The 18,737-nt window shown below is 41.0% G+C and overlaps 1 protein-coding gene and 1 pseudogene across 1 annotated transcript in view; one reads left to right on the top strand and one right to left on the bottom strand.

Moving 5' to 3' along the window:
* Window positions 1–289: 289 nt before the first annotated feature.
* The window catches only part of LOC138013221 (phytanoyl-CoA dioxygenase domain-containing protein 1-like), a 41,387-nt gene continuing 22,939 nt past the window's right edge, over window positions 290–18,737 (top strand). Inside the window, exons 1-7 of the mRNA XM_068860240.1 lie at window positions 290–426; window positions 499–648; window positions 5,572–5,647; window positions 7,722–7,769; window positions 8,572–8,627; window positions 12,415–12,477; window positions 18,542–18,563. Coding sequence (XP_068716341.1) covers window positions 388–426; window positions 499–648; window positions 5,572–5,647; window positions 7,722–7,769; window positions 8,572–8,627; window positions 12,415–12,477; window positions 18,542–18,563 — 454 coding nt within the window. The 5' untranslated portion in view covers window positions 290–387. The remainder of the gene's footprint in view (window positions 427–498; window positions 649–5,571; window positions 5,648–7,721; window positions 7,770–8,571; window positions 8,628–12,414; window positions 12,478–18,541; window positions 18,564–18,737) is intronic.
* On the bottom strand, window positions 13,436–18,018 carry LOC137967530 (uncharacterized; annotated as a pseudogene).

Below are 18,737 nucleotides of genomic sequence, written 5' to 3'. Positions count from 1 at the left end.
TGCGGATATGAAATCAAGTGAAGCTATGATCTTCGCAGTTGTGAACGCGTTCACATCTATTTTTCACTTTTGAATGCAACTTTGTTGTTGTTTAACTTAACAGCATCCTAACTTATTTCATTTTGTAAACAATAAAAGGGTTCATATTTCACCATTGTTTTGTGCTTTCGTTTTTGTGGGTGGAGAAACATGTGTTCCAATTGTCAAAAATTTCACAACTGTTGCCTGTTTAAGTATTCCGGCGTTCCGTCGTAGTTTAAGTGCTAGCCTAGATTGTCCAGCCCCTACTAAGTGAAGCGCCGTCCATATTCCATTTCCCTAGTCCATACCTATCCTCCCTTTCGCTAGACATTTCATCTGTATCATTCGAGGTTATTGGGATCGAAAATGGCGGAAAAAGGACTTTCGTTACAGCAGCTCGAGAAGGTCAGAGACAGTTGTTCTTTTATTTATCAACACAGTCACCGTAATAATTACACCTGTGAAAATTTCGTTTAGTACCAGACAGATGGCTTCCTTGTCGTCGAAGGCTTCTTCTCTCCAGACGAGGTTGATCAAATGAGACAAGCCATGCATGAGATTTTGAAGGAAATGAAGTTGGACGAACATCCTAGGAGCATTTTCACAACAGATGAATCACAAACAAAGGTAAGAAGTTTTAAGTTAACTGGACAACCAAAAGTCGCCATTAGACGTCGGCTCAGTTGTAACTTGAAGACCATTCCCACGGAAACCCTCATGTCTATAGCCAACACGAGTCCACAACTTCCTAAGACACGTTAAATTATTCGATTTCCCATTATTCAGTCATCCATATTCATTTACCTTCATCTACATCCATTTACTTTCATCTATATCAATATGCATGGGGTCTTTCCCACTCCAGCATTGCTGAAACCGAGGGTGAGAGGTTTGAAAAAAATGTCCAAGGACACCAAATTTTGTCAGGTTCTTGGAACAAAAAATCCGAAATCCCCCATTGCAAAAACCTGCCATCGTTTGGAAGGAGTGGGGACGGGGGATGGACAAGCAAAATGGAACAATCCGGTGAGGGCGAGGGGGCAAGGGTGATTATCTTCCATGACGTAGATAGATCTTTCTAATGTACTATTTGAAGTATTGATGCAAAAAAATGACAGTTTGTGTAAAGATTACTTTCTCATTCCCATAATGCAATATGTGTTGGGCGTTCTTTACATAAAATCAATATAACTTACTGTATTTACTCTTGGGACTGTATCATGCTTCAGTGAACTGGATATCCATTGTTTTAATGCAAATATCCCCCCAAAATTAACTTGTGAAAATAGCGAATTGATGGTACATGGTTTGCATCTGACATCATGGAAGCCATGTTGGATGGCAAGAACACTGACTTGTCTCTCCACGGGGAACTAAACTTTGTTATTATACATTGGTGTCACCAGCTCGATTTTGATTGGCTATAAGCACGCAGCTAATTCTTGCTTGCTCTGTTTCTCTTACGTCATACCTACAAACAATAGATTTTATATATGTAGAATTGACGTCATACCTACAGACAATTGTTTTATGCATGCAGAAGTGACGTCACGTAACACACTAACCAGCAGTTTTATCAGTTTTCTCATGGCGGAGCTCAGCTCAGGAATATGCATAATAAAACAATTATTGAATTCGGTTTTCGCATGTTAGCAATAATTATCAAGGCCTCAGTTTGTGTTATCCGCCTCAGCCGATCACACAAACTTTGGCCTTGATAATTATCGCTAACATGCTCAACCTCATTCAATAATTGTTAATTATTGTAGTGCTATCCAACATGGTCACCCTGTCACATGTATTTTCACTCAGTTGTGATACATGTATGATGAAAGAAACAGCAGGGATCAATTCAATAAAAAAGTTACATGTTTAGTTTTTACTTGTGTAAATTATGCAATAAAGTCCAAATTGTAAATTCATGGATTCAATAAAATATTTTTCTACACTGGAATTCACACATGCAGTGCGGGTCACGATACAATAATAATGCACAACTGTAGCTTTACAATAATTATTATTGTAACGTAACTTGAATACGCTTGTAGACTAAATTACCGGTACTATCACAAACAAGCAGGCTCACAGATGGGGTAAACAATCGTTTTATTACGCTAAAACCTTAGCACCTGACAACCCGGGAGAGGCGGGTGGGATGCTTTCACTTACAATGAGTCTCAAGAATGAGCTACTCGATACAAAATACTCGATTAAAAAAGCTTATCTGGTGCAAGCTATCTGTTACGGAAATTCCATGCATATTAATTAAACCTTTTAACGAGTACATTAAAACACTCTATGTTTAAGTTCCAATTGCACAAGGCTTATTTGAACTCCGCGCCTTCAAAATTTGCAGTTGCCAGCAGAACAGCAGAAACTGTAAGCAGAGCTCGTAAGAGAGAAAAAGGCAGTAATTATTATTAACAAATGTAACAAAAACAGCAAAGCAGCAGGCTTGAGAGACAATTAGGAATGAAATGAATGGTGTTGGAGCAGAAGGAAACAGCTCAGCGATGTTATTTGGGCCAATATTTGCTGAGGTACCTTAATTAAAGAAAATTAGTGAATCAAAGGTGACACGTGCAGGTTGCAGTGAACAACTCACAGAGCTTGATGAGATGGTTCTTGATATACTGGGCAGAGAGAGTGCCAGTGTAGATATTTTTTACTAACTGAGTTAGAGGTCCGTACTGTAAGTTAAGGACCGAGTGTTTTCCCATTGATTTATAGCCTGTGCGCTTTGTGCTTGAGTCATAAATCAACAGGAAAAAAACGAGGATCTGTAACTTACGGTACAGACCGATAAAACGAGGTTAGTAAGAACTTATTACATGTATGTCTTTAAGGTTAATCTGGTGTGTGGGCAAGGAAGCAGAAGGTTCAACTGCCACAAAGATTGCTATGTCAAAATCCGAAAAACTAAATCTTCGTGGCTGTTTGAAATAGTTGCTTGCAAGATTTAAACAGTTTCACAAGTTTATGTAAAAGAACGACATGAAAAACTTACTAGATAATGTTTTATCTAAATTTTAAATTTAGCGGGCTGTACAGCGGGCTGTACTGTAGAATATGGCCTGCTAATTTAACCAAATTATCACAGCGCATACTATCTGAGAGATACAATAATAAAACATTATTCACCTGGCCTTTGGCAAATAATTATTGTTAAATAATAAGGAGAATTAAAATTGTGTCCTCACGTGCATGATGGCCAGAGAGGTTTTGTCCCATAACCCCTTGCAGTCAGTGGTCAATTCCACTGCTTCTCTACTACTAACACCCATAAATACCTAAAGGGATAACTTCAATAACATCGTTTTTTGAGAAAGTGTGATTACTGTAATGGAAACTCTTTCACCTTTGAGATACATCCCAAGCTCTTATCTGGATGTTGCAGTGGTGAGAGCAGTGGTGAGAGCACTCGCCTCCCACCAATCTGGCCCGGGTTCAATTCCTAGACACGGCATCATATGCAGGTTGAGTTTGTTGGTTCTCTACTCTGTACCAAGAGGTTTTTCTCTAGGTACTCTGGTATTCCCCTCTCCTCAAAAACAAATAATTATTTATTAAGTATTCCCCCACCCCACAAAAGTCCACCTTGTAATAATTAAGGTCAAATTGGTCTGAAGTCTGTAGTCACTTTGTGTTTGGCAGACACCAAATGTTTATGTCTAAATAGTTTGTTATCATTCCATTTCCGGTAGAATTACAAAGATGTAATAGAATGTTTTGTGGGTGTTACGAAAACTAAGACCCTTGAAAACTAAGACCTAAGACCCTGGGGTCTTAGTTTTCTTAGTTTTCATAGAACAAAAACTAACTTTAAAGACCCCTTGTGAACAGTGGAAATTACGGAAGAGAAACCCGGGAAAACTTACTGCTAGTCAGAGAATTGGGCGCTGGATGTTGTCTACATGGTTTAATTTAAACAGACACAAGGCCATGACAGGCTTGCAGGCTGTGTGACTGAAAATCGTGGTTGTTTAACTTATTGGCACCGAAACTAAAGATAGCGTCTTGCGTCTAATGAGTTAACCCTTTGGTTGTAACCACTAAAAATGCGATGCACAAATTATTTTGTCAATACACATTAATTTTGTTATTCTATTTCCACTGTAACAACATCCAGCGCCCAAATCTCTGACTAGCGGTAAGTTTTCGCTGGCTTCTTTCCTGTAATTTCCACTGCTTACAAGGGGTCTTAGGTCTTAGTTTTCATAATACCCAAATCCAGCTTGTTACTTCAGCATGGTCTATCACTAGTAACAGTCGCTGTAAAATTGAACAACACTACTCTTTGAAAGTAAATTCAATAGAAATTGTTAACCTTGTGTCCCTTGAGGTGATTTAAGGCCATTTAGGCAAGTAACATTTTCTGGCAAATAGAAATTATTATTGGTGGTGTACAGTTTTTATTTAGACTCTCTTGCTTAGATGATCTCAGCTGTCCCTGTTGTGTACTGTACATTCAGGGACTGTCATGAAACTAACAATTAGCTTTTACTTTGTCATGGTGGCACAGCTGCCAAGCTAGAATACCTAATAATGGAAATCCCAGCTCTAAAATAACTGATCATAGCTTGATCTTAAGCAGAAATGGGACTAAAAAGCTCTTGAAAATGATAATTCCTAATATTTGGATCTTATGAGAGGAGAATACATGTCACCCTGCAAGCAGAGCCTCCTTTTGCCTTTTTCTTTAGTGGGTAGGAGAAAAGGAGGCTCTGCTTGAATCACGTCAACTCTTTGAAGCCACCGCAGCCCAAACTTCTGGACTAGTCAATCTTGTTTTCTCTTGTCAAACTGGTTTTTTTCTATGTGAGCATCTGTTTAGTGATAAAACCGATGGTTATAATTGAGCCCACTGTACCATGAAAAACCAAGATGGTGGTGAAATCTGGCATACTAGGCTTAGGTTTGAGACTGTATCCTGGCAACATGCAGTGCATAATCAATAAAGATCTGACTCGATTCATGCAGAGTCTTTCTCAAGAATGCCAAAATCGAGGAAGCAAAAGAAAGGCTCTGCTAGCAAGATGAATACATTTGCCAATGTGTGACCACTTTAATTTGTAGTTCTAATAGACCTAATCGGCTAACTCAATGTTGTACCCAATTCAAATCTCCCAAGATTAAGATTCTTTGTTATTCCCAAAGGGTTTGAATTGGGTACAACATTGAGTTAGCCGATTAGGTCTATTTTGTGGATTCTAATGCAAACTTCTACACCTTACATGTACATGTAGGTTAAGCCAGCCAAAATTGTTTTTTAGTGAAAGTCAATTATAAAATAATCGACTGAGTTGTGCAGATTATAGTGATGGCTAATTTAACAGAAAAATGATGTGAATTACGTTAATTAAACTGATAGTAAATTTACTATACACTGAAATGCATTTAAGTCTAAATACAACGGAAGCAAAATATAATTATTGTAAACATATAAGAAGTAAAATTGATGTTCTCAAAAAAATGTGATAATGTATTGATATTGGTAGTTTAGTAGCTGAGAAACATTTTTCAAATCAGAAGTTTGATTTTTGTTCATAGCTTAGGGATGATTATTTTATGACAAGTGGTGACAAGATCAGATTTTTCTTTGAAGAAGGAGCATTCAATGAAGAAGGTTAGTCTGGTGTTATAAAGTGGTTTAATAAAGTTTATTGATATTAGGTCTCCCTAATACATTCTTATTATCAGTATTGGACTGAAACTAACTTGCAAGGGAGGCTAATGTGGGAAAATCTTTTCAAATGCAAATACTTTTCGATATATATACCCCTGCATATTAGCCTCCATTGCAAGCTAGTTCCAGTCCAATACTGAGAATATGAATATTTAACAATAATAATTATTCTCCAGAGGCAAGGTGACTATTGGTGAATAAAAGTCAAGTTTTTTATTCACCAATATTCACCAAACCTGAGGTGAGTAATTGTTTTAGGATAATTACATAGGTGATTATTTGAAAAATATGCATTCATCTGGCACCTTGACAAAACTCAAGATAATGCTCCACCCAACGCTGCAGCTGCATGCTCTGATCAGTGATGACCTCGCCAGTCTTTGATTTTAATGGGGCTGTTTTGACGCCTGTAGGGCCGGTTTCAGTTTTGATGCCCTCTTACATCCCCTTTGCATGGCCACAGTCTGCTGCTAGCTGCATTTTGGCGTGTAAGTAATCTGCCAGTGCTCGTTGGCACAGCGGAGGGCGGTCTGCTGGGCCTTACTCCTGGCTGCTCGAAGGGCGTTGCGTGTGCATGGGGAAGGGTTCTGCTTGTGTAACAATGTGCTTATACATGATTGAATGAAAGAAATATCATCATCATCATCATCATCATCATCATCAGCATTATCCTGGTTGGCGTCATCATCATTATTATAATATTAGTAATGTCCACAGTTCAAATTTACAGTGACAATTCACATATTAATTTCTCTCTGTTATACTCTAACCTTGTGCAGAACATATTGTGAAGTCAATATTTGCTGCTTGATCTGGCTTCATATTGTACTAGCTCAGTGGCAATCTTGTTCCCAGAGACATTGTTCCCTTGACCAGCAGTTGGGAAAGAGAGACTCTGGTTCAATCCAAAAAAGGCTACTTATTTCATTGGCTGTACAAAAACAGTTTCATTTCATGCCATTTTCAAATTCTATATTCAAAATTTTGATATTAAATTTTCTTCTGGATTTTTATCTATACGAGGTTGAAGATGATCTAGAAATAAATCTTTTTACAACTTACCAGTTCGTAACATTTTTGTTTTTGAAAATACAGTCACTTGTCGACACCAGATACTGAAATCTGTTTTGATTGAAAAAATGTCTCTCGTTACTTTTGATTCTCCGCAGTTTAAGCATTTCAAGTGTGATAGGGGATGTGGTCATACTACATGTATAATGTGTACTGTCTCGCAAGTGAAAAGTAAGCGTTTTCATGGCAAGGTGAACTCAAGATGTTTTTGTTGATTTCTATAACCACCTCCCCTGACGCATGTGCAGATGTTATTTAACTGGAACCACAGTTTTTTCGTTCCGGTTCTGGATCATTCCAGAGCGCTCCTGCGCCATTCCACTGGACAAGGGTAACAGAGGCTCTGGGAATGAGATTGGCTCTGAGTTCTAGTCCTGATCATGAGGCTTGAAGTAAAATTTGTGTCATTTCCAGTGATTCTTACTGGATTGAATCATTTCATTGCAAGTGGAAAAATAATTAATTTTCTTGATTTCACCCATATATAATCCACATCTGCTCTCATTTCACTGCAGTGGTTACAAGCAAGAAAAATATAGCAGTAGCTAGTAAATGCTACTTAATTGAATTAAAAGTCAGGGGTGGCTTATTGGTTATCTATCAGGCCTCCCACCACTGCGAGCCGGGGTTCAATTCTGGCTTGGCACATGTGGGCTGAGTTTCAGTCGATCTCAATTGCAACCTGACTCGAGGGTTTTTCTCCGGGTACTCTGGTTTTCTTCCCTCATCAAAATCGACTCACAGCTAATTGACATCTAGCTGTGGTGCTGTGCTCCGACATCAAACATGGACTGTATAGCGGTAGCCAGAGGCGCCTTTGTATGCTTTCAGCCCGATGTCGTGAGCTGCGCCCTTCGGAATTCAGTCCTCGACTGCCAGTAAGGGTGATTAGCACTAGCAATATTTATTTATGTTTATTTTATTTTACTTGATAATGAAATAGGTGAACTCATCGCAGAAAAGCACGAAGCCATTAACAAGGTTGGCCATGGTAAGATATAGATATAATGCCCTAATATTTTGTGAATAAGAGTCATGTTGATCTAAATGCTCCAGAAAGGAGGAAGTAAATCTTAGTCTTTCAAAAGGTCACAATGTTTTCTATCTTGTAAGACATGCTTCAATGAGACTCACAACTTCACTGAATGTTTTAACATCTGAAAAGCTCAGTCTTGCCTCAAATCTTGTTTAGCAGGGTTGTTTTGAAATCCTCAATTCTGATTCCACAGAATGCCAACTTAAATTAAAGGGCGCTATACAAATTTATTGAAGACATTGCATTCTTCAGGGCTCGAATGTAACTTTTTTGCTCGGGTGCCAGTTGGCAACTAATGGGAAAAATTTGATCGCCAGGTCATAAATTTTGGTCGCCAACTTATTTAATATATGACTTACGTTAGAACATGATTTTAAGTGTTACTTTGCTTGCAAGGAAAGTCATAATAGCAAGAAAAAAAGCAGGCAGCGTGAGAAAGACCTCTAAAGCCACTGTTGTTTTTGGCTTTTGTCTTTAGCTTGGTGATGGTGTTCTTTTCTGTTATTTGAAATGGAGCGAAGCACAGAATGTTTTAAGTCTGTGTTATCATCCATAGCAAGGTAACATGGTCACTATTAAGGGTGAAAATAAGGAAAAAAATTAGCAAACATCTTGATCACTGAAATACATGTAATGTCTGCAGAATTATGGATTTTTAATTGCTCAGCCAGGAAGTAATTATGATGTTGTGTTCCTCATTGCTGAATTTTTATTTTACATGTACATGTACATGTAATGTATGTTGTTTTTTATACAGCTCTTCATGCCTTAAATCCTGTTTTTAAGCAAATAACCTTCAACAGGAGAATCCAGGTGAGGATTGTTTGGTTACAATCATTATGATTAATGATACTATTTTCTTTAGTTTGCAGTGCCACAGGTGCCCCAAGCTCATTGTGAAAGAAAACCAAGATGGCATGAAAAATATAAGGATTTTAAGGGAATACTGATAAAAGACTTGAGAAGATTATAACTACCGGGCGGTACATACAAAAGAATTCTCAATTTAAAAGCCTTACCTTATTGCAATTGTGGGTTAATTATAATTGCTTCATTAATATTCCTGTGTGGTGTTTTTTCGACACGATCTGCACCATTTTGCAAATCCTCGGTTGTCAACAGTTATAAAATACCAATGAAGGCTGCTCACTCCATTCTGGGGAGCCCACCAAATTGAGTCAAATATTCCCAGATAGAATGTTGCCACTTTTATAATTCCACATCAGAATCAATTGACAAAGATCAACTTTCATTTCAACCCACCAAAAATGCAATATCAGCCTTGCTAGCGACGTAGTTTGTTCACTCAATCCAAATTGGAAACCTTTTGGAAGATGGTTGGGAGAGCAATGTTGGACGGTTAACCTTTGGAACCAAATGCTCAACAAACTGAGCACTAGGTGGGTTGCAATACCATTGTTTCTCAACGACACATTTTATTAAAATCCCTGGGTCCCGACATGACTGCATTAGTCACGCCCCTTTCATGCTGACAGACTTCAGAATTTCACAATGTACATGGAAAAGCACACTGAAAGATGGCTTTTTGTTTAGATGCTAATAATAAAATTTCACTGGCCTCTGCAGTTACAAGTCCATCGATCCACATAATATTTGTAATTGCACCATATCTTACGAGAACAAATTTTATTTCTTGAAGGCTTAATAAGTATAGTGTTATGATTGTGAAGAGCGTACAAATGTACTATTAATTAAACTAATAAATTTAAAGCTGCATGAAAGCCCAAACTTCCATCTAATAATTAAATTTTTTTCTTCAGTTTGTACAATACAGGGGCCGGTTGCTCGAAGCCTGGTTTAGCGCTATCCATTGATTAAGAGGTATCAAAACCTATAGGTTTCCATGGTATTTAATGCCGGGTAGCGCTAACCGTGCTTCGAGCAACCCGGGCCTGCTTTCATTCTCGCTAAGCCACTTGGCTTTCAAAGCCATCTTTCACTGCTTTTGAAGTTTGACAACATGAAGGAGGCGTGACTAATGCAGTCATGTTGCGACCCAGGGAAATAAAAAAAACCTGCTCGCTGTATTTGCAACGAACCCTTTGTTAGACAGGATCAGTGCAAACTAATTTTAAACGGTGAAATACAGTGTAGTTCAAATCAAGTCTGTTGTGTCTAAGACTGTTAACAAAGAGCTTCGGAGTAGAGTAATCACTCCGCCAACAGTTAAGTTTTAATCATCAATTCCCGGGTGATGTCTTGGATTAGAAAAAAATATATAGCCTGCCTTATAGTGTCACTTTTCATACGAAATTTTATGAATTTCAGTACAAAGTTCTGAATAGGTTTCTAACCACAAATGTATTTCTTCACAAGATTGGCATTTTTCCTTCCCCAGCATGTTCTCTTTGTGGAGATGCAGATGAGACCCGAGAGCACTTTCTCATACACACATGTATATGGTTACTATTCCGAGAGTTTCTGGACAGAAGTAATTAAATGGCGTGGTGATCGACATGTTAAGATTCAAATGCTCTCACTTAAAGATATACATGTAATTGTTTGGGATATTCTTTCACAAAGATGAATTATATGTAAACCATATCTTGTTGCTTGTGAGGAAATATCTGTACTCTTGTAGATTCAAAAAAAAGTTACCCCGTATAATTTGGGATATTCATCACAAAAATTTATATAGCATATCAACTTGAGACAATGATTGCCAAGTCAAACATTGATCAACTCCCTGCTCATTAATCGAAGTGGGGAAAATATACGAATGTTGTATCTGTCTGATATATTCTTGTATTGTACCTTGTGTATTGTTCTTAGTCTAATAAGATTCTCTTGAGGCTTATGAAAGTGGTTTATGTGTGAGAGTGTGTGTGTGTGTGCATGTGTGTTAAGGAAGGGGGGGGACTCCCATATGAAACAGACGGGGATGCTCGTCGTCTCGCTTAGGGGTGTACATTTTGGATTTTGGTCTCGCTTAGGGTGTTCCGGGCAAAGCGCCAATATTTAAAGCCGCCAAGGTCTCGTTTAGGGTTCCGCGAAGAAACACAGAATTACGCGAAGAGAAACGGAAGTCAAAGTTTCTTTTTAACTTGTTTTTAGGGGTCAAAATTTGCTTAAGCCACGTCCAGATTGGTCTCCTTTAGGGGTCACAAAAAGCTTGAGCCACGCCCAGATGGTCTCCTTTAGGGGTTAAATTCAAAGTTCCCGTCTGTTCCATATGGGAGTTCTCCCCCCCCCCTCCCTCCTGTACAGTAGATGTAATAATTCATATGAAAACAAATATTAAACAGTATTAAAATAAAAAATCTTTCGAAGGGTTTTTGTTTTAGATCAAGTGAACAAACTATACCACCTGAGGTCGCTCGCAGCACTCCTATTGCGTTGTTGGTGGGTTTAAATGAAAAATGTTATCTAGGAATATTTAACTCAGTAAAGTGGAGTGTGCAGCCTTTGGTATTTTATAATACTGTTGACAACTGACGACTTGAAAAATCACCCAAATCGAGTTGAATCTGGAAAAAAACCACACAGGAATGAAGCGACCCACCATGGCAATAAGACTGGTAAGGCTTTTTAATTGAGAATTTTTCTGTATAATTATGTTCTCATTACAAGCCATTTTTATTGGGATTCCCATACAAATCTTATATTTTTGTCGGCCATGATGGCTTAGAGCTTGGAGCGCCTGTGGTATTGCTGAATTCTTGAGGGCTGACTCTTTGTCCATGAATTTTATTACCGCAAAGACATTATTCACCACTCAGGTTTACATGTACTTACTAATACAAGGAATGACCTAAAATGATCTAAAATGACCTAAAATGAGTATAGCTCATTTTAGGTCATTTTAGATACCGTTGTAGCTCATTTAGATCATTTTAGGTCATTCCTAATGTCTAAATAACTACGGTTGAATTCGGCCTGTCAACTTTTTAAAATTCACAAAATTGCTGTGCACATGCATTTCTGTCCATATCTGATTAATTAATGATAATTTATTATTGGATTAGGTTTTCGCATGCTAGTGATAATATCGCTATCATGCGAAAACCGAATCCAATAATTATTGTTTTATTATGCATATTCCTGAGCTCTGAGTTCCACCATGACAAAACTGATCAAACTGCTGGTTAGTGTATTGGTTGACGTCACTTCTGCATGCATAAAACTATTGCCTGTACGTATTACGTCAATTCGACACATATAAGATCTATTGTCTGTAGGTATGATATTATTATAAGAGAAACAGAGCTAGCAAGAAGTAGCTCTGTGCTTATAGCCAATCAAAATCGAGCTGGTGACACCAATGTATAATAATAATGTTGACTTCTGGAATCATTGTGTCCAGCATTTTGAGAGTTTCATTTTTAAGTCAAAAATTTTCCTAAGGGCTGTCCCAAAGGCCCCCAAAAAGGGCTGGCCTTATGATGAAAAATGTGGCTTGTGTCTCTTTCTCTTTTAAATCCCTTTGGAAAGCTGTTGAAAACCTTAATGGTCCTCCAGTGCTCTACAAGGGAGCAAACAGAATTGAAGTGAATAATGATGAATTGCTTCTTGGATTTCTCTGGTGGTGCTATGACATTCATGTTCACAGAGTGGTTTTTGAAAAAAATGTTCCTTTCAGGCTATTGCCAAATCTGTTGGCTTCAAACATCCAGTTGTCCCACAGAGCATGTACATTTTTAAAGTGAGTTTTTTTTGGCGTATCTTTTGAAGTCATGTTTTATACAAATTTAGTTTGTGTAATGTCATTTTCCCTCTGATACATGTCTTAAGTAATTGAATTAATTGGGTCTGTATGTTGTCAGCGGAACTGTGTCCCTATGGGTACCCTGCGAACAGTTGGTTTCTCCTACACTTCCCAAGAGAGAAACCACTGCAAGGAACTGTTTGATTTTCCATCGAGCAGGTGCGAAGTTCTTCACCCCCCACGTGATATATTTGACATCACTTCTCCTCATTTCATGGGAAATAACTACAAATGTACAGCAGGCTCGCCCAAACGCAGCAGTTACCTAGCTGAACTCACACACAAGCACCAAAGCAAGTTTACTAACTCGTTTTACCAGTTCAAATTTAATTTAATCGTCCTTGGCGCTGGACGGCGGCTAACTCAAAGAAACTAACGGTTTCTTGCAGTGGTTTCTTGTTCGGGAAGGGTAGCTAGGAGACACCAACGGCTCGCAGGGTACCCTATGGAGTAATTGTACCAAGGAAAACTACAGATATTTCTCTGCTTGCATTCCTTAGTCTAAGGAATGGCCCAGTTTTTAGCTATGGTCATGTAGTCTGGGGGCCGGTATTAGTAACAGAACTTCCTTTATTCGTAGTAATACATACAATATGGCGGCACTATATCGACGTTCCCCTACGTATGATCGTGCGAGTAGCCGCTGACCAACATCTCCCCCCTTTACAAAATAACAAAAGAAAGAGACGAGGAGGCAAAACAAACTATAACCCAAAACCCGAAGCCTGGAACTAATACAGCGGGTATCCTATACTCTATTGTCCATAATAGGGTGATGAGAGAGCTACATAGTAAGTGTTTGTATATTCATAGACTCTTAGTCAAGGCTGATAGATAAAAAAAAAACCTGATGTCTAGTTTGTGACGTAGTCTTTCAGTCTTTCGGGGGGTTTAATTATCCGTCCAGACCGGGTCTGCTTGACTGGTGATCCTGGCAGCTCCTGGGGCTGTGGTGGGGTCTCCGGAGGTGGTGCGTCAGGGACTTGGGGTCAACTGGTGCAGAGCCTTTGATTGGTGAATTGACTAGGGTCTGAAGGAGGGGTGTCCCAAAAGACGTAGGCTGGGGGTGAGCTGAAGGGCGTGGACAGGATTGTGTTTCCTCTGCAGGGTCAAGTGATAGTTTCTGGGAAGCGGATGTATGAGGTGTGCTTGCTTCGACTGCTGCTCGGGGATGGTAGCAGGAGGGCGCGGCAGCGGGCTTCAGGTGGACTCTGTTCCTTCGAATCGTGCGGCCGTGAGCAGTGTGGATTGTGTAAGACCGAGGGTTTTCATGGGTGAGCACTTCTCCATAGATCCATGGTTTCCCACGCTGGTGCGGAGGTGGTTTGGCGTAAGCGTAGGTACCAGTGACAAGTGGTCTTTGTTCGACACTAGCTGATTTGTCGTAGTAGGTCTTGCTATCGCGTCTTTTCTTGGAGATCTCTGCCTCAACGAGTTCAAAGTTTAGCATGGTGGGTTTCAAGAGTTGATCGGTGGTGGGGAGTGTGGTTCTGGTGCGTCGTAGCAGCATGCGCTGGGCTGGTGAGTAGGTGTGACCTTGAGGTGGTGTGTTTCTGTATATCAGCATGGCGCTGTGGAAGTCATCAGCCTTTTTTAACATGGATTCTGCAACTTTGACGGCAGCCTCTGCTCTTCCGTTACCCTTAGGGTGGTAAGGGGATGATGTGGTATGCCTAAATCCGTATTCGACAGAGAACTTCCTGTAGTCTTCACTGATAAACTGTGGACCGTTATCGGTGTGGCAGATTGCCGGAACACCATATCTCGCGAAGTGAGCTTTTGTTTTGTCAATGACTGTGGAGGAAAGGGTATCTTCTAGCTTGTCTACCTCGATCCAGTCAGAGAAATGGCAAACAGTCACTAGGTATCTTTGCTTTTCCAGCTCACAGAGATCTTGACTGATTATCTGCCAGGGACCTGTTGGTATTGGTAAGGATTTCATTGGTTCTTTTGGTGCAGAATGACCATACTGGGCGCAAGTACTACACGCATCACACATGTCTTGGATGGACTTTCGCATGCCGGACCAAAAGAGGACTTCACGTGCCATACGTATGTTCGATTCCCCACCAAAGTGGTTGGCGTGGATCTTGCGAAGCATGTCCTTTTGCATCGAGTGAGGCACCATAACTTGGGCGCTTTTGTAAATAATGCCATTTTTCACTGACAGTTCGTCCCTATAAGTCCAGTAGGGCCGCAGATTCTCGGGGATGCTTGCTCTGTCTGCTGGCCACCCTTTGACAATGACGTTGTATAAGGTGTTCAGTGTGGTGTCTTTGCTAGTTTCCTCACGTAGCTGGTTTTCAGTGATCTCCGTTAGTCTCGGATTCCGTGTGTTGTAATCGGACTCCATCTCCATTCTGAAAACATCAAAGTCCCGTACTCGGGCTGTGATGGGGTGGGGGAGGGCTGCGCGAGAGAGTGTGTCTGCCAGGTAGAGAGTCGGTCCTCTCTTGTACGTTATTGTGAACTGGTAACGCTGTAATCTCATAAGCGTTCGTTGTAGGCGGGCTGGTGCCTTGTTCAGTGGTTTCTTCATAATGGTTTCTAATGGCTGGTGATCTGTGTGGACTGCAATGTCAGTCTTGCCATACAGCCACTGGTCAAACTTTTCGAAGCAGTTGCAGATTGCTAGGCACTCTTTCTCGATCTGAGAGTAGCGCTGTTCTGTAGGATTCATGCTTGACGAGGTGAAGGCAACTGGTTGTAGTTTGCCGTCATCACTGGGCTGTAAAAGGGCGCCGCCGACAGCATTATCACTGGCGTCCGTCTGGAGGACAACTGGTTTCCGAAGATCATAATAGGCTAAGACTGGGGCGGACGAAATCAGTTGTTTGGCCTTGTTGAAGGCTTTTTCTTGAGCCATGGACCATGAAAATGGTACAGCGTCCTGGGTCAACATGCGTAAGGGTTGAATCACAGAGCTTAGGTTGGGGAAGAAGGGCGAAAGATAGTTAACCATGCCTATGAAGCGAAGGAGTGCTGGTTTGTTCTGCGGTGTGGCCATCTGTGTTATTGCCGCTACTTTGTCTGGGTCAGGTTTCAAACCATTATCCGAGATAATTGTGCCCATGAACTTGACCTCTTTAAGCTTAAAGCGCAGTTTGCCCGCGTTGAGCTTGATGGATTTTTGGTTACAACGTTCCAGTAAGGCGATGAATCTTCGGTCATGGTCAGCCTGGGCTTCCTCGAAGGTGTTGCCCTCCCCATACACAAGGATGTCATCGGCTATACATATTATCCCATCCAGGCCTTCCAATGCAGATGTCAACCTCATTTGAAACTCGTCTGGTGCACTAGTAATACCAAATGGGAGACGGAGCCACCTGTATTTGCCGTATGAGGTATGCATGGTTGTCATCCATGAGGATTCCTCATCTAGGGGAATGTGGAGGAAGCCTTCTTTAACGTCCACTAGAGAGAAGCACTTGGCTGCACTAAGCTTATGAAGCTGTTCATTTAGCGTGGGCATTTGATGTTTCGGACGCTGGATGGCCTTATTTACCGTCTGGCTTGGATCGATGCATACGCGGAATTTTTTGGGTGTCTCTCTTATTAATTCATTCGAACACCATGGGGTTGGTTCATGTACTTTGACCAAGACGCCTGCCTGCACATAACGATCTAAGGCTTCTTTCTCTTTTGCTCTTTTCGCTACCGGTATTCGATGGACGGGCATCTGAACGGGCTGGACACTGTCATCAATCTGAAAGTGTACAGGTGGACCAAGCCGGCCAAGGCCTTCGAATGTGTCAGCATACTGGCATGTGATGTCCTGAAGTTGCAGCTGGCCTGGCGGGGAAAGTCGGCGGTTTGAAGGAATAGTAATTGGAGCCGAAGGTGATGGTGGTGGATTGCACGGGCTGGCTGTGGTCTCGTGGAGTTGCTGGAGATGGTTGCATGCCGTAGGGTTCACCTTGTTTTCGCATGGTACTGTATGCTGTTGTGTGCCAGGAAGGTCATAGTGTTTGGGACTCGCATTGTGGTCTGCTGATGAGTGAAGGGAATGAGTCTCGTCCGCGTGCACTCTAATTATGCCCAGTTTTTCGCTGTCACTGCCAGACAGAAGTGCTGGCTTGATGCCAATGCAGGAGTCTGGCAGGACTTGAAAGATAAGGGTGTCAAACTTGTTGTTCTTTTCGCACAAGAGTTCCACCTGACCAACAGGATGAAGTGGCTTGGAGTTTCCATAGGGGTGTAGGCGGTAGGGGGAGTGCTTTACTTTGCTGTCTGGGAAGAAAGAGCGCAGGGTGCTGGCAGCGATGGTGTTGCAGGTTGCTGCAGTGTCTATTTGGAACTTTAATTGCTTGAAGGTCCGGCCCGTCGCTGAAAGTGATAGGTTTGTGAAATATTGTTTTGACTTCTCGACGGATGCAATGCTGTGAACTTGTGTGCCCAAAGAGTATATATAGTCGTGATCTTGGTCATAGGAGGATGCGTGGTCCTCTGCTGTGGCATACATCTCGGTGTAATGCAGGTCTCTTGGTCGGAAGTTTGTACGTGGGTCACGTTTCTGGCTGCCCTGAAGGCCCCTGCCTTGTGGTCTCCAAGTAGGTCTGATACTGGGGCTTGGAAGTTTGCGGTCTTCTAGGCGGACACGGGCAAAATGGTCATTTCCACCACCGCTGGTGCAGGTCTTTCCATTAGCTGGACATAATTTCCATGGATGTGGACCACGCCGATCTCCACACCAAAAACAGGCTCCCTGCGAAGCTTCATCTGACTGTGTCTAAGGCCCGTCCAGTGGACATGTTCGTCGATTCCTTTGGACGAATCTGCAATTAACTTGTTTGTCTGCTTGGCGGACTCAATAGCTCTCGCTTCGGCGACTACATCGGACAGGGACTTCTCAGAGTTGTCAGGTTTTATAGGTGTTTTAAGCAACTCCGTACGTATGTTATCCTCACTCAACCCAAATATAAATTTGTCTCTACAAAGTTCATCACTAAGATCGCCATAGCCACATAGGCTGCCAGCGTGTCTCACCTTAACTTCCCACTCTTGAATGGACTCATGAAGGCCTTGTGAAGAGGTCCAAAACTTGTATCGATCGGTCAGGAGTGAACTTCCTGTGCTGCCTGTGTAATGGGCTCGTAGTTTATCCATCCAAATCCAGGGTTTCTTTTTATCTTCGTCTGGAATTTGAGGTTCGATTGTGTATCTGACCACGGACAAAGCTTCATCTGGAAGTGCAGATCGTAACGCTGAAATTTCTAGTAGAGGACTCTTGTAATGAGCGGCTCGTTCTGCAACAGGATCTTTAGCGAGGTCGCGGTAATTGGCTTGTACACAGTAATCGTTGAATCGTAACTCGAAGTTTTTGAAATTTTCGCTCACATTTCCCACAAGTTTGAGCTCCGGTCTTTTAAGGTTCGCCATCGTGTTTCCCCACTTCTGACACCAAGTCTGGGGGCCGGTATTAGTAACAGAACTTCCTTTATTCGTAGTAATACATACAATATGGCGGCACTATATCGACGTTCCCCTACGTATGATCGTGCGAGTAGCCGCTGACCAACAATGTTTAATAGAGTTGCAGCAATGAAAGGATTTGAACAAGCTGTTTAAGTTGGACCATCTTAGGTAAGCAAAGCAGCTTTGCCCAAAATTCGTTTGTTTTACCAGTCATGTTCTTTTGGAAAAGACATTATTTTGTACCACTGCCCCACTTTTTATGACATTTAGCAGCTTTTGTGGCAGGTACATCTATGTTTACCTAGTATCTGCCTTTGTTTATTATTAATATTCTTTACCTTGGGTGCCTGGGGAATTATTTACTTTACAAGTTTAAGACAACTTGGCCCTCCTCTTGCTAAACAATACAGCATCTATCTGAGCCTGGATGAAACCTACACAGTCACTGTATTGTGCCCAGTCAGTAACTTGTGTTGTTAACTTTTTCCTTATAGTAACTTTTAAAAAGCACAGTTTTTATGTCACCAAGACATAAATCTTTTTTTCTATGCACAAGTAATCATTGCAGCTTTATTGTAATTTTCAGCAACCGAGAATTGGTGGAGAAGGTTAGTTGAGAGTTTGGGACATGTACGAAAAAGGGTCATAAAGAAAGGATTTGACTTGACTTGCCTTAATTGTGAATTACAGTGTCCCCAATTAGTGCTCCAGTGCTACAACGACTAGATAAAGTTCCTTTCCTAAGTAATTTCCTTTAGTACCAGAGAGGTGGAACAGTTAAA

The sequence above is a fragment of the Montipora foliosa genome, chromosome 8, assembly GCF_036669935.1.
Source record: "Montipora foliosa isolate CH-2021 chromosome 8, ASM3666993v2, whole genome shotgun sequence".
Taxonomy (NCBI): domain Eukaryota; kingdom Metazoa; phylum Cnidaria; class Anthozoa; order Scleractinia; family Acroporidae; genus Montipora; species Montipora foliosa.
This window is presented reverse-complemented; position numbering and strand designations above follow the sequence as displayed.